The sequence below is a fragment of the Euwallacea fornicatus genome, chromosome 3, assembly GCF_040115645.1.
Source record: "Euwallacea fornicatus isolate EFF26 chromosome 3, ASM4011564v1, whole genome shotgun sequence".
NCBI lineage: Eukaryota > Metazoa > Arthropoda > Insecta > Coleoptera > Curculionidae > Euwallacea > Euwallacea fornicatus.
In genome coordinates this window covers 6928046-6947243 of record NC_089543.1, presented here as the reverse complement: position 1 = coordinate 6947243, position 19198 = coordinate 6928046, and the positions used below count along the sequence as shown (strand labels likewise).

The 19198-nt window shown below is 36.5% G+C and overlaps 1 protein-coding gene across 1 annotated transcript; it reads left to right on the top strand.

Moving 5' to 3' along the window:
* The first annotated feature begins 1 nt into the window (after position 1).
* On the top strand, positions 2–19003 carry Oatp74D (Organic anion transporting polypeptide 74D). Its single transcript, XM_066302419.1, has 10 exons — positions 2–280; positions 9399–9795; positions 10026–10140; positions 10462–10660; positions 10718–11019; positions 13938–14219; positions 14277–14441; positions 14495–14687; positions 14836–15368; positions 15544–19003. The coding sequence occupies exons 2-10, from the start codon at positions 9499–9501 to the stop codon at positions 15693–15695; spliced, it is 2238 nt and encodes a 745-aa protein (XP_066158516.1). The 5' UTR covers positions 2–280; positions 9399–9498; the 3' UTR covers positions 15696–19003.
* The last annotated feature ends 195 nt before the right edge of the window (positions 19004–19198 follow it).

Here is a 19198-nt window from a genome sequence, read left to right as displayed (position 1 = left end):
GTCTGAACCAGCCGCATTTAGTCGCTTTCAATTCGCGTTCGGTCGCTCCCGTCGCGTATTATTTTACGTCACGTTCTTCTGGCTGTGTGTCGTAATTATATAGTTTTGTTTTCATCTTGGAGGGATTCAAGGTTGACACAATTGACTTTAATTCGGAGGTCATAAATAGGCAAATGCTACGCGTTCGCTCTGCAACCCTTGTTGCACCCAGGGCTGCACTACTTTAATGCCAATGTCACTACTTATGTATTTTTCGGGGCTATGAACCGGCTAACCTGAGGTGAGGTTTTAGAGTATTTTAAGGCACGTCTAAATTAATCGCACTTGCCGGTCATGACGGTGGAAAACAATTCCAAATTCCTATATGAAAAATCTTAACGTACAAGTTATTTATATTTCATTGCGTTTTCCACTTTCGCCTTCAAGTCTACTGTTTTTAGGAACAACGATCGAGAAGCGGTCGCGGAGTCGCGGGCATGATGCGTCTGCTATGTTGTCGCGCTTCACTTTTTGTATTCAAAGTCCCTTCTTTTTGTAGCGCAGAATTTTTTTTTCTTTCAACTTTTTCATGTCGCACGAAAACATTTACGAAACCTTTCTTTAGAAAATAATTACGCGTTTTTTTTTCCGTTGGCATTTTACATGGCATTAGAAACCACATGTCCGTATTGCCATATGGAGAATTCAAAGTTATGAGTAATTAAACAACAATAGGTCAACTGAAATTAATAAATGTTACTTTATCACACCTGGACACCTGTGTTACGAATATTTATTACGTGTATTGGCTGGATGTGTGTACGTATCTCGAATCGATCTAAACCTACCTACTTACATACATTCGAGACATTTTGCCAACACAGCAGCAATGGCAAAAATATTACTCAGAGTTTTAAACTTAATATGGATTGCTTTTAACGTTAAATTAAATTCTCGGTTTTAGGTCAACGTCAGGTGTTGCCGCTTGAGGTCTATTTTTCTCAAAACGAGGTTAGATCATTTTGAGCCTTAAACGTTTTCTTCAGAAAAAAACTAACAAATGAAAATTTCCGTAGTTGTGTACAAATAAAAATTCTTTTGATTTTTATGAAGCCGGAGTGAAATAATTCAATTTTTGGATTATGCATTTATTTACACGGGGTGCTTTTTGCACACCTAAGACGAACTTAGGGACATACTCGCACGTACTTTGAGCTTCGAGCGCAACAATAAAGTAATAAACTTATTTAACGCGTAACATAAGCGTAACCGTAGCAACGAGACAAAACAAACAAACGTTAAGAAGATACGCAGAAAGTGTATGTACAGGAAGTTAAAATAACGTGTTCATGTATTCTTAATATTTCCGCTATTTGGCACCAAGGAATAGATTTACAAACAATGAATAATTTAATCTAAAATAGGGCTCCGCCACAAGTATGTACACTCCACTTACAGACAATATTTAATGGAAACACTACAAAAGAAGAATACAATTCAATGCATGTATGTTCGCAGAGAAGACCAGTTGCTTCTAAGCAAATAAAGTAACATATCTTTTTACTGTTGTATCAAGAACAGATTCGCTGTCTAGTGAAAATCCACGAGGATCCCAAGCGAAGAACGAAATATTTTGCAAGTACGCATGCAAGAAGTACCTGTCATAAACATTTTTTCAAACACAAATCGAAATCTTTAGAATTTACATCACGGCTCAATACCGAATAGTAAAATGATAAGAATACAGTTATAAACAGGGCCGTAACGGTATGAATCAATGGCAGACTCAAAATTTAATTTGAAAAAATCTAAGCATCATTACCGAAAGGACGGAGCAGTCGGTGAACGAATCTAACGTCGACTGAGGCCGATACGTCTAAATCTGTTTGAAAAGTGGTATTAAGGAAAGAATCCTTAGATACTTATCAGACGTTGTTATGTTCACGAGCATGCGTTTATTTCACGTTTCTTATGTAAAACTACGCGCTTCCTTTTTATTACGGCAAGTATGTAATAAGCGATGCATGGAATGCTATAACAATGTATTAATTATTCTTTCCGTAATGTTGTGGGCCAAAGCAATCATGTCACGGATTCGTCAGTAAATAACTAGTTTGTGCGCTGTTCGTTTGCTCAAAAAATTTGAACCTTAAAAAACCACGTGTACAAATTGGTAAATGAATTGCACCTCTCTTGGAACTTTGCTAAGGGTTTTTATTAATTGTGGGAGAAGCAGTCGAATGAAAACCGTTCCGGTGTATCAATTTAAGAGAACCTTTCAAATCTAGTCATGACTCGATTCGCTTTGCTCATTAAAAAAAGGGTCTCATGAGTTGTTCTCTGAAAAGGGTCGGAAGGCGTCAAATAAATTGACTTACAAAACTGCGTCTACGTGAAAATTGCTATGATGCACAATTATTTGATAATGTTCGATGTGTAAAGGTAAACACTAAAAATGATGTAAATGGCATAAGTGCAAACCTGATCTAATATTTTTGCCGAGTAGATATCGAAAATGAATGTCTGCTCTGGAAGTCAACGAGATATTTTATATTTGTTGAATTTCTATTTGAACTGCGTCTGAAGAAGCGTCTTTTTTCGACTACTCTATGTCATGTTTTACCGACTGCCTTAAATCTTACTTTTCGGCATAAAATTCTCATGTACCTGTTGTGCAGTGCGAATAGCTTATTGTAGATAACGTATGTATGTACGTACACAAACCTGATAATAAAACAATAATTTCCTTTGCTTGTACAAGGTGTCTTTGCCCTTTATAGCAATTATTGTTCACTGCGGGCACTGAACAAATTTATTGTGATAAATACTACTGACAATGGGCAATATAACAAATGTTAAGTACATTCTTAACTCAGAGCAAACTACCCATGGAGGAGCGAGCGGCTTCTGCAATTCATATTGGGCTTAGTTGCGAGATTGAAGGCGGTAAACTCCGCAACAAGCAAACCCACTTGTTATCATATGAACGTTTAATGCCAAATTTCACGTGACCTAAAAATGAGTGAAATCATTTGAGATTAAATACCGAATGCCAGTTTGGACTGGATGTTTTACGGTCAGAATCGGCTCAGAAGTCTAACGAATTAAAACGTAGGTCGCACAACACACATACGTTTGTAATGAATTATTTAGAGTTGAAATCAGTTATTAAAATAGTACCAGAAATAATTGCTTGTTAAGTAAGTGAGTGTAACAAATTGTTGATACAACGTTATGACTTGCACATTATTCTTCACTCTTCGTCAAAGTATTTCGAGGTCGTAACATATATTTTCAAATCTCCCGTTTTCCTGAGTAGACCTTAACGTTTCGCGTTTCTGGTTAACGTTGGTTTTTGACAATTCTTATTATCGTGAATAACTTTCACACGTAATGCTTCTCCTTTTTCGGATTAAAAAATTAGTCATTCTGGATGGAAATTCGTTTTCGCCCATAGATCAATAGAATGTGTACTAAATTTGATTTTTTTTTGCGGGCGTTACGCACACCGATTTAAGACACACACTGTATGCCGAGAGAAGTTTGGAAAATAACGTTGTTTCGTTGATGACTTACACACAGACAAGAGGCGATAATAGAGCGTCTCAACACACATTAGTATGCTTGTCAAAGCGGTAAATTGACTGATCTGACACTGAACAACCTTGTCAGGATGGTCTTGCATGAATTCACAACAGGAGACATTGTGGTAGGACTGGTCGTTGGCATTGAAGAATCGTTTAATAATGCAGCTCCTGATTCGGCAGGGCAGCCGATGCAAAAGAAGTAGAGCAAACTATGGCGAACTAGGTAGTCGAGACGATTTTTTAATCAGTCCCGACAATTTCAATATTTTTACAAATTCTGATTCTCTGGCACTTATTTACATATCTGATCATTTCTCAGATAATTTCAATTATATAAATAATTGCTTGCGTAGGTCACGAAAATAATAAAAGAGGACTTTATGATAAACTACACAGATGAAACTGATTTAGTTGAAAATTGTTTATCTGATAAATTTACCTGAATCGCTCTATTATTTTTTACTCGTTAGTGCCCATAGTCTCTCTCGCTCGTAATTTGTAGACTCGTTTTCGGGAACTCCTTCTACATGGCACATGCGACAAGTCAGTCTTCAATTGCATCATTTATGTAGTCATCCGAAGTTATAATGTCACCGTTAAAATTCGTGAAAAATAAATCGATGGTTTGGTTTTGCACGGTGCCCCTCTAAGGATTGCGTACCCACATGTATCGCCATATCGGACGTCACAACTTGACTGTACCCCCAGTTTAAATTAATTTTACTTGTCCTATAACAACCGAGATATTTGGGGAGATTCGCATTTTCAGCTAAAAGAAACTGGTTCTTTTGCATTTTGAATACTATTCCACTGAATTATAATTTGGTCGTGACTCGTTAAGAACGTCTTTAATATATTGTCTTGGCGTTCGGAGATCTTATGTATTTATTAATCGCATTTATTTCGATGCAACTTGAAGATACCCTTTTCAAGCGATAGTTCTGGCCCAGGTGTTAGTCTAACTGTGTGATGCGATATACATCTGGTTCGAATCACGTAACTTTTTATTCACATCACAAAATCTAACCATTGAAAGCCGCCTTAGGTCAAATGATAAATCAAATAAATTTAATATGCTAAAAAAGGATGGAGATATATTCGAATGTCTAAAAGTAACCCTATTTTTTTGCGCGGCTGCCGCTTAACATTTTGGTTCAACTTTGTGTTTCAAACTGTTGTTCTCTTTGTTCATTAACTTTGGCGGTAAAAATTTGTTTTTTTGATAACTAAAATGGTGCTCGTGGTTATTTATTATTGTTGTTGGTACCATGCCCAAGTTGACGGAAGGAGTTTCTTTCGTCCCTGCTGCATTAATTTTTACACGATGTGGCATCACTGCTGATGTAAAGTTTGTGTCGAGCAATCATATGATAAAAAGTTACGTCATTTCAACTATACATACATACATACATACATACATATATACATACGTGCATACATAGGTTTCCGCTAAAATCTACACGGATGTAAAAACGTTTACCTTTTCTTTTTTCTTTTTTTTTTTATAAATTTCGAAAGCTCAATGAACAGCAACATCTAAAGGGGAATATTTGGCCTACCTGGACGTTTTCAGTATCTAAATAGGCCGAACTATGCAATATTATGCCGTAATTCACGCGCGACATACGTCCGATATTATTAAAACATAATTATTTCGAAAAATTAAGTACGAGAGATGATTGTGAACGCATTAAGTCAAATTAATCTAAAATCGTCATTTCCTCAAAATGTTTTTAAATGTGTTGACGGTTACGTAATTTCTCTGCGAACCGAAAGTAATTTAAAAAAGGTACCGCAACGTACTAATGTGGCACATTGAGTGCTTTTACAATGTATGCATGGAAAAAAATCGATTCTCTAATTTTATACTAAAAAAAGTATGGGTTTGAAGTTTTATAGTTAGAAATTATAAAACCAACGAAAAAATGAATTAAAGGCTAATGTGCGGGTATTAAAAGTGAAATTGTTGCCGATTACAGACAACGACATACCATTAGCAAAAGGATGTTCGTGTTTTTCTGAAAAACGCTTTGCCCAAATAACGTTTGTTATAGTTCACGACAGGATTAACAAGAGATATTACAACCGATGTTGGCCGAATAAAAGATATAAAGAAAAGTAGGGCAAAAAATGACTGGTTATTATTGAGTATATGCGCATAAGCAAACGTGTTACAGCGATGCCGGATTTTTACTTTTACTTATACTAATACTATCTCTCCCATTATCGTTAATATGTGCAATAGGCATTTCGAATTATCTAAGTATTTCGTCGGTTAATTTACCAAGAGTCACTTTTACTAGTGAAGCTACGTTTTTTAGTCAGCCGTTATTCATACGTGTACTTACTTGCATATTTCATTAAATGTAATGAAATTGCTTGTTTGAAAACGATATCTTTAAACAAACAAACCTTTGTCCCGTATAAAATTGTAATTATGTATATTAAATCGGTGACATGTACGTGATACGGAACGTATCAAGTTACGTTATCCTGACCTGGCTTAACAAGTTTTTCACAGCACACTCAAAAACCGATTTGGATCTAAATTTCGTTTGCTATTTACCGATAAAACATTGAAACGGACATGTAGATTCGCGTAAGGGTTGTAGGGCTCTCGCAAGGCTTACCTATAGGCGAGCAAAAGGGAACACTTTGAAATTCAAATTCACTGCTTTATATTTTCCAGTCGGAATAAAAATAAGTCGATCCATAAAACTAAATGCTCGATTATTTACATAATCAGATAGTTTAAAAATGCTGCACACTTTAAATAAGCCGCCGGATTGAGATGCATTGACATTTTATATTCAAGGTTTTGTTTTTCACGTCTCGGGATTTTTCTACCTAGATTTAAATATTTTAGAATTGTTGTTCATTTAAAATACATCACGTAAGGCATTTTTTGCATTTCCGATCAGCTTAAACTGCTGAAATAGCTTCCAAAAAGACTTTTATTGATTGTGGCACCAGTTTCCAATACCGAACTTGTCTGGCATCGCTTTTCGTAAGTTCATAATTGACCGCCGCACCACGTCTACGTATGTACATCGTGTTTAGTAAATACGCATTATCTTTCAGCGAAGCGTTATCGAAGCCCTTGCTATCGAATTGTCCTAAACGGACATTGCTGCGTAAATATTTGATCTAATCTTTCTTCGGAAACCTGATTCGATTGCCCTCGTCCGAACGTTTTCTATGTATACGCCACTGCAAATGCCGCATCTGTAATAACTTCTTAATCTACGTCACGGTGCACGTTTTAATTTCGGCCCATGGCACGATAGACGAAACGATGGCACGTATTGCTTTAGGGCCGTGTTTAAGATTGAGAAAGTTTGAAAAAAAATTCAAAAATGCCGGGCATTCTAAGACGCACAAGGACCGGCAAAAACTGTTAGGCCCCCAAAAAAGGAGTCCGTGCGAGTATAAACATGGGTCGATAGATTCTCGCCATCAGTTGGCACGTCTAACGCCACAGGCCCTAAGGAGTTAGAGTGAAATAGGTATCTAACAAATTTTTCATGCATATGTCGGCAGGTATATCGCGGCTTCTCCTAAACAATTAATACAGTTTCCCCAGTATTATTATACTGGTACGCGGTTTCTAATGTGTTATAAAACATTACAAAAGGTAGTTGGTATTCTATTCATTTGGTAAGCATTTGAATATGCAAAACTCAACAGAACTACATATTATCAAAGAAGAAAGTTTGGTATTTCCCATGAAAGTGATTGTGTTAGCTTGGCTTTAAATATGTATCCCCCTAATTGGGAGATACATATTTAAAGTCAATTTATCATAATAAACGGGCCAAGAGATGGGTTTAATAATTAATCATCACTATGAGATTACACCTTTGATTTGAGCGTCGTGATTGATATAAAAACATTTTATTGGTCATAATGGTAAATAATAGTTTTTTAACTGAACTTTTATTTTCGAACTCGTAGATCGCGTAGGCACCACTGCCTCCATTATCTATGACGCTAGTAGATTTTACTACCATGCCCGTATTATTTTGACGTCGAAAGGACCATAGTATGTCGATTTTATCTACATAAAATCAATAAAAATTCAAACTTAAAATGTTCACGGCAACTTTGTGGGCACTTAAACTTTGTCTTACTCATTTAACCCAAATACATTTTAATTAGCTCGCCGTGACGATCACGTAATTGGCTTTTCGGAAGAATGTCCAGTGAGAAAAGTAAAGCGTGGCGGAATATTTGTTTATCAATAACGCGACAATGGAGGAACCATTAATCTTTTGGAATTTCAGCCATTGTCAATAATATTTTCGTTGCAATAAATGTTTTCGCACCAGAGGTCATCGGCTGTATCTCGGAAACGCTGCAAATGCAAAAGTATTTAATTGTTTTTCTTGGTCATATCCCTTTGATGGGATTTTCGTTTCGAACGCCATTTGTAATTTCTGGAATGTTCGTGTTCGACGACCTGCGTTAAATAAAATCATTAAAATAATGGAATTTCTGCCTACCGACAACTAGGACGTGGATACGTGGAAAGTACGTCGGAAATGAAGTCATTTTCTCGTTTTCACCCCAGGAATATTCCCTTAAAGTTTGTGACGCATTTCAGGGAACATCCTGCAAATGCAACATAATTAACTTTATTATTATTCGTCGATTGTAGAACCGTCTGTAGTGACTCGCTTTCGTTGCTTCGATTTATTTGTTAAACGCACTTCGGTAAATGTAAAAAGTATTTATTTAAATGTTCGTTTAAATAAGACAGATATCGATAATATCTAGTGCCGTAAATACGTTTGCGGAAAGAAATAATGAAGAACGAAGAAATACAACGCACTGTAATATAAATCGACTTCGTAGATCTCGAAAGTCAAATTCAACACCGACCGAGGTGCTTTTACACGGGCAATTTTAGAACACCCAACTACGTCGGGCCATTAATGGAGCAACGCAGCAATGCCTGCATATGGAAATACATTTTCTGTGTCGTCATCACGTACTGCCCACCGCGTCGGGAAAATGCCGAGTAATTCGAGGTTCTATTTCTTCCACGTTCTTATCTCTTATTTACTCGATGTGCTCAAGATTTAACATCGACCTATTTTCGAAATCACTTTTATCTGCGCGTAATCGTGGTCTGTTCCGCGATGATTCGGCTTGGGTGGATGCACCTGATCCTTTATAAATACGGTATGTCCCGATCGTGGCCTAACTGAGCTATTAATACTATTTAGGTAATATTGTTGCGACTTTACTCGCGGGATAATACTCGGATGGGATATCCGAGGGGAAAAAAAATTAATTTCTAGATATTTCGATTCATTCGATTGGTGCAGAAAGTTCTAAATGTTCGCTGGAAGGCCGAAACACTCCAAAGGAAAGGTCAATGACGCAATCTACTCCCGACTTATTCAGCACGAGGGCTTCCCTGTGATGTCTTCCAGCGGTGCACTCCACCTCTACACCCCCGTGCGACATGCTTGGGACGACCAATCCTATAGCTCAACGGGTTCAAAAAGGTACACCCCAATACACTCGATGGCTTCAAGTCGACGGAATTACTGTGACTCCACTTATATAGGTGGGACGTGATGAGCCCACCCCTGCGGTTTATGTATGGTAGAGACACTCTTACGTCTCTGGCCGGGCTTCTTTCATTCCGTCATTTATTCACGTGCTCTGTGCCCCTCTCCACAGAACTAGCATTTCACTATTTGCCACGCATCTATTGCCGCCTTTATGAAAAACGACGGAAAATTGATACGTTTTTGAAAAGTTATTTTTATTTTTAAACAAATAATCAACGGATCACAGTCGTAATAATTGCTTTCATTTCAGCACATAAAAAGCCGCCCCCCAACCGTCAACAGAGCGACCACATCACTTATGAAGAACTAAGTTCCTGTAACCTTTAAGATATCCTGCAAAGGCAAGACCAATGACTGAAGACAAGTATGATTCCAAGATGACAAAAGTGAGCAATAACAATAGAACATCCTTGGACGAAATGTGTCCGTTACAAAACGGGTCCAAAGAGAGCAACGAGACGCCCTGCGAACAAATATCACTAACAGCTTCTCCTGGCCATTACGGCGGCCATAACAATCGCTTATCACAAAATCACAGATCCAATTGTGATCTTACGACGAACAGTGAGAGTGACGATGAGAGTGACACAAAGTGTGGGTGGGGACCTTGTTCGCCTAAATGGCTTAAAATGTTTGCCTCAAAACAGGTTAGGCCCTAACATTGAGCTTTCTTAGTTTTGTATGCTGTCATGCCGAATACACTGTCTCCAAGATAAGGATGTGGAGCATGAGAATCTTGTAAACGGTAAAAGATACGAACGGTTAAATGGGCGAAAAAAAAAAATTTTTTTTTTCAAATCTGTATCTATTAACGTTTTCTTCATGCTGAACATCCTCGACTTGAACGCACCGTATACAGCATATAAACCATTTTTAGGTGTTTCTTGCAGTGTTTTGTGTGGCATGGGTCCTCCAAGGCATGTACCACACATATTTTGTCAGTGCAATAACAACGATAGAAAAGTTATTTCAAATTCAATCGAAAATTACAGGTAAGATTGCGTTTTAATTCCAATAATCTCTCATAGTCGTTGTCTCTATGCTAAAAAATCCACTCGTTGATATACAGCCAATAACACACTCGAAATATCTATAGCGGCTACATAAAACCCTCAATCGTTCTGAATGTGTCCATGGTCAGGACTGTTCACTGCATGTTTTAGCGGCAACAGTCAGGGCCGGCCTGGCAAAATGCATAACTATGCGTTATTGATTTAAAGCAGAAACGATTGTAAAACCGATTTTTTCGCTTAAAGCGACCTTTAACCGAAAATTGTAGGAAATGCAGGTATTTGCTAAAAAAATCCTTTCAGGTATTATTATGAGCGCGACAGAAATGGGCCAAATTGGCTCGTCTCTACTTCTAACTTATTACGGGGGGCAAGGGCATAGACCCAAATGGATTGCATGGGGAATGGTATTATTTGCCGTGAGCAGCTTTACGTGTTCCCTTCCACATTTTATTTATGGAAGACAGCTTATAAAGGCAAACGATCTCACAGGAATTATCAGGTTCGTATGAGTTCGCGGTACAATGCTCATCAAATTGAAATTTCAAATCTATTTCAGGGAACCTAACGTGTGCAAAGCTCCAAACCTAGATTTAGATGACTTTTCTAAAAACAGAGCACAGAACATATTGAACACCACAGATTTTATTAACGAGAACATTTCCCCTAATATAATTCAAACTTGTTATGATGAAGATGTTGTTCCCGGACACCAGATACAGCCCAGTGTTACAAATATCGTATTGGCGATATTTTTTATTAGTTTACTTGGTGTTGGTATGGGCCAGACTGCAGTGTACACGCTGGGTATACCATATATGGATGATAACATATCCAGCAAACAGTCACCGTTATATTTTGGTAAGCGGTTACTGTTATGCAACACTTCTTTTCCGGAGTAAGGAGAAAGTGGCTGCAAATAATTACTAATGACAGAAACGATTTTTTTTACGGAGAAGGAAAATATCTTCTTTCCAATTCCTAATTTACCAACCGCCTGAGGTTCCTCCTCAAGAAAATGCGGCTCTAAAATATTATTTTTCTTTAAAATTTCCGCAAAAAAGGTTCAGCAAGTTGCACTGAAACGAGAACAATTTATACCAACAAGTTTTTCGATTGATAGAGCAAACATATTTATGTTGACTCAAGTAGCATATCTCCGCTTAATAATAATAATAATAATAATAATAATAATAATAATAATGCGCTCGTAGGAAATTCCTAGTATGAATCTAATTTTAAAAAAGATCTAAAAAGTCAATAGACGATAACGTATAAATGAACGATTTTTTAAAAAATTAATAAGGCAAATAAGTTAACTGCGGTACATGTAGGCCATTCGGAAAATCAACTAATAATATCTAAAGGCCTAGTTTTGTTTTAATAATATCATTTGAGTTAATTACTCGATTAACCCAAGATATTATTGGAAACAAATAGACAAATATCGGCAAAAGTTCAATAAACTCCTATTTGGAAATATCCTGACGCACAAACGAAATATTTTCAGATAACACGTTTCTTATTCACACTGCGTACAATCGAGCATACGTACATAGGCTTTAATGGAAATTCACTTGCAAGCAGGTCGTCCAGACCTGAATAACCCTATATAAAAATTATTATATATATATATATATATATATATATATATATATATGTATACGTATATATTAAATAAATATATATATAACAAATGGAAAATTTGTACCCTTTAGACGATCATTTGACATTTACATGCTCGATTCGTTGTTCGGCGAAATGTTCAGGCCTGAACGAAGTTTAAGCAAACGAACAGGTGTCTAATGTAATGCAATTCGTTCGGGTATTTGTTTCTATTAAATAAAACACTTTTCATTCTACGCCTATTACACGCAACATATTACTCTCACATTTTATCGGCACCTCATGGAAGACTAATTGGGAAAAAACGTCACACAGACTCAACGGCGACACCTTTGACCTTCTACTAAAAAAGCAATCTCAGGAGCTTTGTTTTTTCCCACTTGGGAACATTTTAGGTCAGGCCTTTTAAATCGAAATTTCTATAGATTTTTTTCGTAAAATAATTGAGAAGAGACAGCCTTCACTGCCAATAAATTAAGAGATTTGGGCTATTCAAGACAAATCGACATTCACTATCGCGTTTCGAAAGGACAAGATTTTTTCAATCATTGTGTAACTATGTCACGATACAAGTCCGAGAACTTAGTGATTACCGAGTAGGTGCAAATTTTTTGATGTACTGATAAGTTCATGACGTGCTTGACGTTATTTAATGTCGGGCGAGTAGGGTCTTGGGAAGATGTCCCAGAAAGAATGGCGCAAGTGAGTTTGGCAGCGCAGAGATCATCGATAATGATCTCTGCGTAGATGCTCAAACAAGCGTTCAGTTGTTTCCAACAGTCAGCGCCATCTCCGAGCAAAATTAATAAAATAATTCCACGTTTTTAACAAAAATTTCAACTTTAACGTGATCACTATGTTGTATTTGAATCGCGCTTTAGTAATGGATATTCCACTTGTGCGATTGTGAAAATCAATTTATATAGCTGTTTCTAAAACGCGGTGTGAATATGCTATTTATGAGTCAATGAATACGCCATTCTTTTCATATTTATACTAACTCGGAAAAGGTTCTTTCATTATTTCGCTTTTACGCCATTAGCGACGTCATGTTACTTAACGTATTGTAGCTAGAATGGTAATATTTCGAATGTTAAAAAGTACGTTTCTAGGTTAGTTTTATCTAAAATACTGATTCGTCGCTTTTTGCGCGTTCACAACAACAGAATAATTTTCCTTTCGTACCTATCTAGAGAGTCGTCCAAGCGAGTGTTTGAAGGTTTACGTGTAATTGAACATTGGACAAGTTAAATATTTGGCATTTACTGTTATAAGCAGATTCTTATACGCCGGCGAATTATAAATGCGAATTTTGCGATATTACGAACTTGTTAATAAAAAACGTAAACAAAATAACTGTGACTTATTTTTGACCATTCAGTTTTCGCCGTTCTGTCTCAAATTTACAGTTTAAAAGTAAATTATAAAATGTTGTGTTGCTATTGTTAATCAAAGGTCTAGTGAGTTTCTTCCACTTTCCTTTACCTACATACCTGCTTGGTACAAGCTTGGCGCCCTTATTCGCAGCTTGTGAACAAATTGGTGAAGATAAAATTGAAGGGGTTGGGTTGGTTACTTTTAAAATTAATCTGTTAGTTGAAAAAGACAGTTAGAGTTTGACAGAGGGCTCCCCGTAACTTCACAATTTCCAACGTTTTTCTTTATATCCGCCACTGTGTCTCCGGAATCGTCATTCCTCGGATTGGTCGATGAGACGTATTATTACCTCTTTCAAATCACTCCTTCAGTATCTTCAAACGTGATAGCAGTTGCTTCTTGGTAGAAATTAAGAGTATATTTAGTGGAAATCGGGATTAAGAAAACAAGAACGCAGTAACCGACTTCACTTGTAAACGGCAAAGGTACTACTGCAGTACGAGCGAGCATCCTGCCAGATTAGAAGAAATATTTCCCTTTTTGTATACACGTGAATCATCTCGGTGCGTACGCGATTCGAATTGACCATGCCGAAATTATTATTTATCCATTACTATTTAGATTCTAGTTTTCTACATAGATTTGTAATTCAACGAATCCAACACTTCTCGGACGATCGACCCCTTCGCAGATGCTGTAAAATTAAACAAATCTATGCATAGAATAAGACAACAAAAATTGATAAATGATTGACGGTCACATTTTTTAACTTTTAGCCATAACTATAGGAGTCCGAATTTTGGGCCCAGCATTTGGTTTCATAGTTGGGTCCCTGTGTACCAGCGTATACGCAGATTTATCGGTAGACCCGAAAATTGACTCGTCCGATCCCAGATGGGTCGGAGCATGGTGGTTAGGCCTAGTTATAATTTCGGGCTTGTTGGTGCTTGCCTCTATTGCCATGTTTGCGTTTCCCAAACGACTACCTCATGTTAAGCCTTTACATAGACCTCGAACGAATAATGTTGCTGACAAGAAGCAACACCCTAGTTTAAGAGGTAGCACTTTAGATCTCTCTTTGCTGCAGGTTTTCGAAACAGTTTCGATCGTTTTAGACTTTCCAAAGACTGTAAAAAGGTTACTGAAAAACGATATTCTTATGTTTAGAACTGCCAGTAGTGTACTGCACATTTTACCGATCGCCGGATTATATACGTTTTTGCCAAAATATTTAGAATCTCAATTCAGACTTCCGACCCCTACAGCAAATATGATTTCAGGTAAATACAAAACGATCGCAACTAGACAGGATTTTACGTGTTTCTACTTGTAGGTGTTGGAGGGATTCTCGTAATGGGAGTTGGTATAGTGATAAGTGGAATATTTATTTTAAAAGTGAAACCAAATGCCAGATTTGTCGCCGGTTGGATAGCATTTACAGCTATAGTATATGCGATGGGTATGGGCGCTCTCATGTTTATCGGATGTCCCATGAACGATTTGGCCCAATTGAAGACGGAGTCGAGGTACGTGTACTTTTGTATCCTCGGTGACAATGGAAAATTAGAATTAAACGAAGAGTTTAAGGTTGAATCGGATGGCGAATTGAGTGATGACGTTCCACGACTATCCATAACGCAAAAATTACTTATTTATTAAATTCGTCTTTTCCAGTATGAACGCCATCGAAATAAGCAGCTGTAACAAAACTCAATGCAACTGCATCGCCGACAAGTTTCAACCGATTTGTGGGCAAGACGGTAAAACCTACATGTCGCCGTGCCACGCAGGGTGTCAAAATTATACAGAAAAAGACGGAAAAATAATCGAATATTCGAACTGTTTGTGCCTGGGTCAAACGGATGGAACCTTTAACAACACACTGTACGGCAAAGCGACGATCGGTTATTGCGAGCAAGAATGTGGAAATTTCATTTCTTACATTGTCTTGTTTTCAATTTTCGTTTTCGTCCATTCGACGTCAGAAGTCGGCTCAATGCTCCTCATTCTGAGATGCGTAGATCCGAAAGACAAAGCTATGGCTCTAGGATTGATACAATTTGCTATAGGATTGTTCGGGAATGTTCCGTGCCCTATAATATACGGGGCTGTTGTAGACTCCGCTTGTCGAATATGGAAAATGGCGTGTGGAGAAAAGGGAGCCTGTGGGCTGTATGACTCGGACACATTTAGGATGTTTTATCATGGTAAATACTTTTCACCGTTTAGATATCTAGAGTGGGGACTCAGCATTCGTCAATAGATACGATATTACTTTGCACATACCTGTGGAATAACTTTTTTCAAATACATCATTTAACCATAATTTTTGTTTGATCGAATACTTTAAACTTTCAGCTCATTCAGTTAATTAATTTCTAGGGACAACCGGAGCCCTATTACTGTGCGCCTTTTTTGTGGATGTTATAGTCTGGTACAAGGCGGGAAGCATAAATTTTGTGGATAAACAACAACAACCTTTTGAAGAAGAGCTGGCCACGATCGACATCAAAATAAAAGATGACGGGGATTAGCCGCCGGCACCGGTAGTCGAACAAACTTCACCGAAATTCTAATTTTCCTCTCTAATGAATCCTTCATCTAGAACTCTGTAGCATAGGATGGATGTCTACCTCTACTGATCCACGCCAAGTAAGAACAGGAGATTTCCTAAGAAACGTGAAGTGATGTTAAAATTGTAAGTTACAGTGTTACATTGTATAGTATAATGTGCCACAACATTGTCGAAGTATCTACATACATATACATATACATATATATGTAGATACCTTTATGTCCTCAGTCTTAGATACATTAAGGTTACTTTAAGAGAACATACGTAGTTAAAAGACCTATAAGGAGTAGTTGCGTAATAACTTTCCCTTTAGGGTACCCATTCCAAGGTGAAGTGATAATTATTGTTCCTTATGTCTTCCGGGAACAATGTCATTGTCAGTCGGTGACAGTTATCTGTTTCAGTGACAATGACGGGCTCCTAGTGGTCATACTGAATTCTTATTTGTAAAGTGGCTTGGAATAATTTAACGTTGCCTAATTAGGTATCTTAGACGGGTTAAAGGTCTTAAAGGAGAAAGCGAATGTGCTGGGCGACTGCAAAGTGAGAAAAATTGTTTGTTCGGAAGTTCGTTTTACCGTGAATCATCACCTTGAGATGTTGTGACATATTTAAATACATTTATGGCCAGTTACACGGCAGTCATGGAAATTACTTTTTAAGAAACACTTAAGTCACAAAGGAGCCATGGTTGACTTAGTGCTGAAACGGGCAGCCATTGCCACTCCTAATTAATTAAAGCTAAAATATTTAAAAATATTTTTATTTCCATCGCATTAGGCCCTACAGTACTTTAACGAAGATATGTGCATTCACTTTACCGTCAAATAGAGCGATTTCAAACTTATGGAGGAAATTGCAGGATAGATGCTAAGGTTCAAAATAAACGTTTCTTTGGCACGGTAATCAACTTCTGGCAAGATTTTAATAATTAAAAACTATACTTCACCATAGTTGCAATTATATATGCGCATATTTTAAACTTTATTATCCATTTTGAAATTTTCTGTCTTAAGTTACAAATCTCCCTGTACCAGGAATCCCTGAACACAATTTTTTTTTCTCGAAATTAATGCTGAGGCTAATTGATTATATAACTGAAAGATGCCATTTCTCTTTTTTTAATCTATTCCTAGAACTGATCGTTAACTAGGCAGCTATCAGCTACTAACGCTTGAGGATTTAAGTAAGCGTATGTAGGCTACGTGTAATATTCGTTTTTATGCATTGCAGCAAATGCTAATCGATATCAATCGATGTGTGTATTATCTCACTGTGAAGAAACCGTTTATGTCAATTGTATGTTATATGGAAATTTAGGTCATTTTTAAAAGTTATATTTAATTCATCGTTTATTACAATTTTATTATTGAAGAAAGGACGCCATAGGAGAAGTCCGCAAGATATATTTACATATGGGTAACATTTGTATATGATAGAATTTTTTGTATATTTAGTGCATTATATTTGCGGAAACTCCTGGTTTATGTCATAGAAAATTTTATTAATACGAATCGCCTTTACTGATCGATTATTGTTGATTAATTGGGTCGGTTGTATCTACGATGTACGTTGTAGGACCACCGACTTACAATGTACTGTACTACCATCGACCTCCTCTATTCTTTGTATTGTAAATTTTAGATATTTATACAACAGCTTATTTTAATAGTTATTTTTAGTTAAGCATCAGTTGCAACTTTTTGAGAATTCTCGATGCTTTTCAGTAGGGAAATGTTACTTTTTTTACATTATTCCGTGATATTATAGCGTTTCAGCTATATTTGTTCATTAGTTGAGTGCAACAAAATCGATTATTTCGTGAAGTTATCAGCCGACCAATCCGTTCAATTGTCTGTTATACGTTGGTAAAAAGTGCATTTATCCTAAGAGGAGTCGCTGCATCCAAATTATATACGATTACGACATGCGCTCTAATACTATCCGCATTATACCCAAAATGCCGAAATTGATGAACGTTGATGTTTCGTGAGATTATATTTTTGCTGTGTATATAAATATCTCATTTAGGGTCGCTACCTAAATAAATGTTTATTGTTTTAGGGTAACTTTTTACATGTTTATTATAATCTTAAATCAACTTTAGGGCCTAAAAATCGTTATTTTGTTCGAACAGAAGCACTGACAGTCCAGGCCTAATTATGTAATTTTACACTTTTTACGATAATCCATATTTAAAAAGTGATATTTTTAGATTTCTCTTATTCCGCAGGTTCTGTCAACGAATGTCACATTCTAAATATTTCTACATCACAACAAAAGAGACGATGTCGTTGACATGATATGTTAAGTATCTCTAAAAAAATATATTCTTAAATATCCGTGCGCAACAACTAGGCCTGTTATTGGCAATATTAAACTCAAGTAAACCAGTTTCGCGTAATATCTAATGCATAACATGGCGCTATTATATCCAAGGTTGAACTGTGATATTTAATGTGTTTGCTATGCCTGTCTCAGTTATATATTATTGAACCTATATGTATAATACCTCTTCTAAAACTATGGATTTATATAATTTGGTGTAAATATAGTATATATGTGTAAATTGTACAAAGCCTTCAGTAATTATTGTATTCGTCACGTTGGATTTATACCGTTGTACATATAGGTATCTACCTAAATTACGCGATTTTCAAACAATATGGTATCCTACACATCACGATATATGTACCTATTTGAACTGTGCAATACATACCAGTCCTTTTCGATTTTTCCCAATTGTGCAATGAATCCTTAAGCTGATGTATTTTGCTCAACATTTTAATTCTACACACGCAAATGTCTAAATTGTTATCTAGTTGAAGGTCTGTATTAAAGAATCAACAATCACCTTCGCGACATACATAAGTCATCAAGATTTATTTGAATGTTCTGTTTGCAATCACACATAAATTATTGTTTTTCGTACATATGTTATTTAACATATAACGAACATACATATGAGCCGATAAAGAAAATTGTGCTTTCATATTTTACGATGTACAGTAAGTATTCTTTTCGAAATGTCATGATTCTAGTTACCAACACTTTTTTACAATAATATATAAATCCTTTCTTTGTTACAACGTGCCATGTGTCTCTAAAGATTATAATTAAACGAATATATACCTCACTCCAATTTTAATGTAATATGGTGCTCAACACTTTATACTTTTATATAATAATTTTTTAAGTTTATTTTTATTATTTCCGCAACGTTTCTTAGCTAGTAAGAGAGACGAATAAAAATGCATAGGTAATGTACGTTGTAATTTCATTTGCCCGTTTTTTGATACTTCCATGGAACTGCAAAACTGAGCTTCAACGTGTGACATTTCCTCGCAATCGGAGATAAAAAGCTCCATTCAAAATGGGGAAAACCAAGATGGCATCGCGTTGCATTGCGAAGGTGACATCGTCACGTTGTCAAAGCGTAAAAGTTCCAACCGTACTATTAGC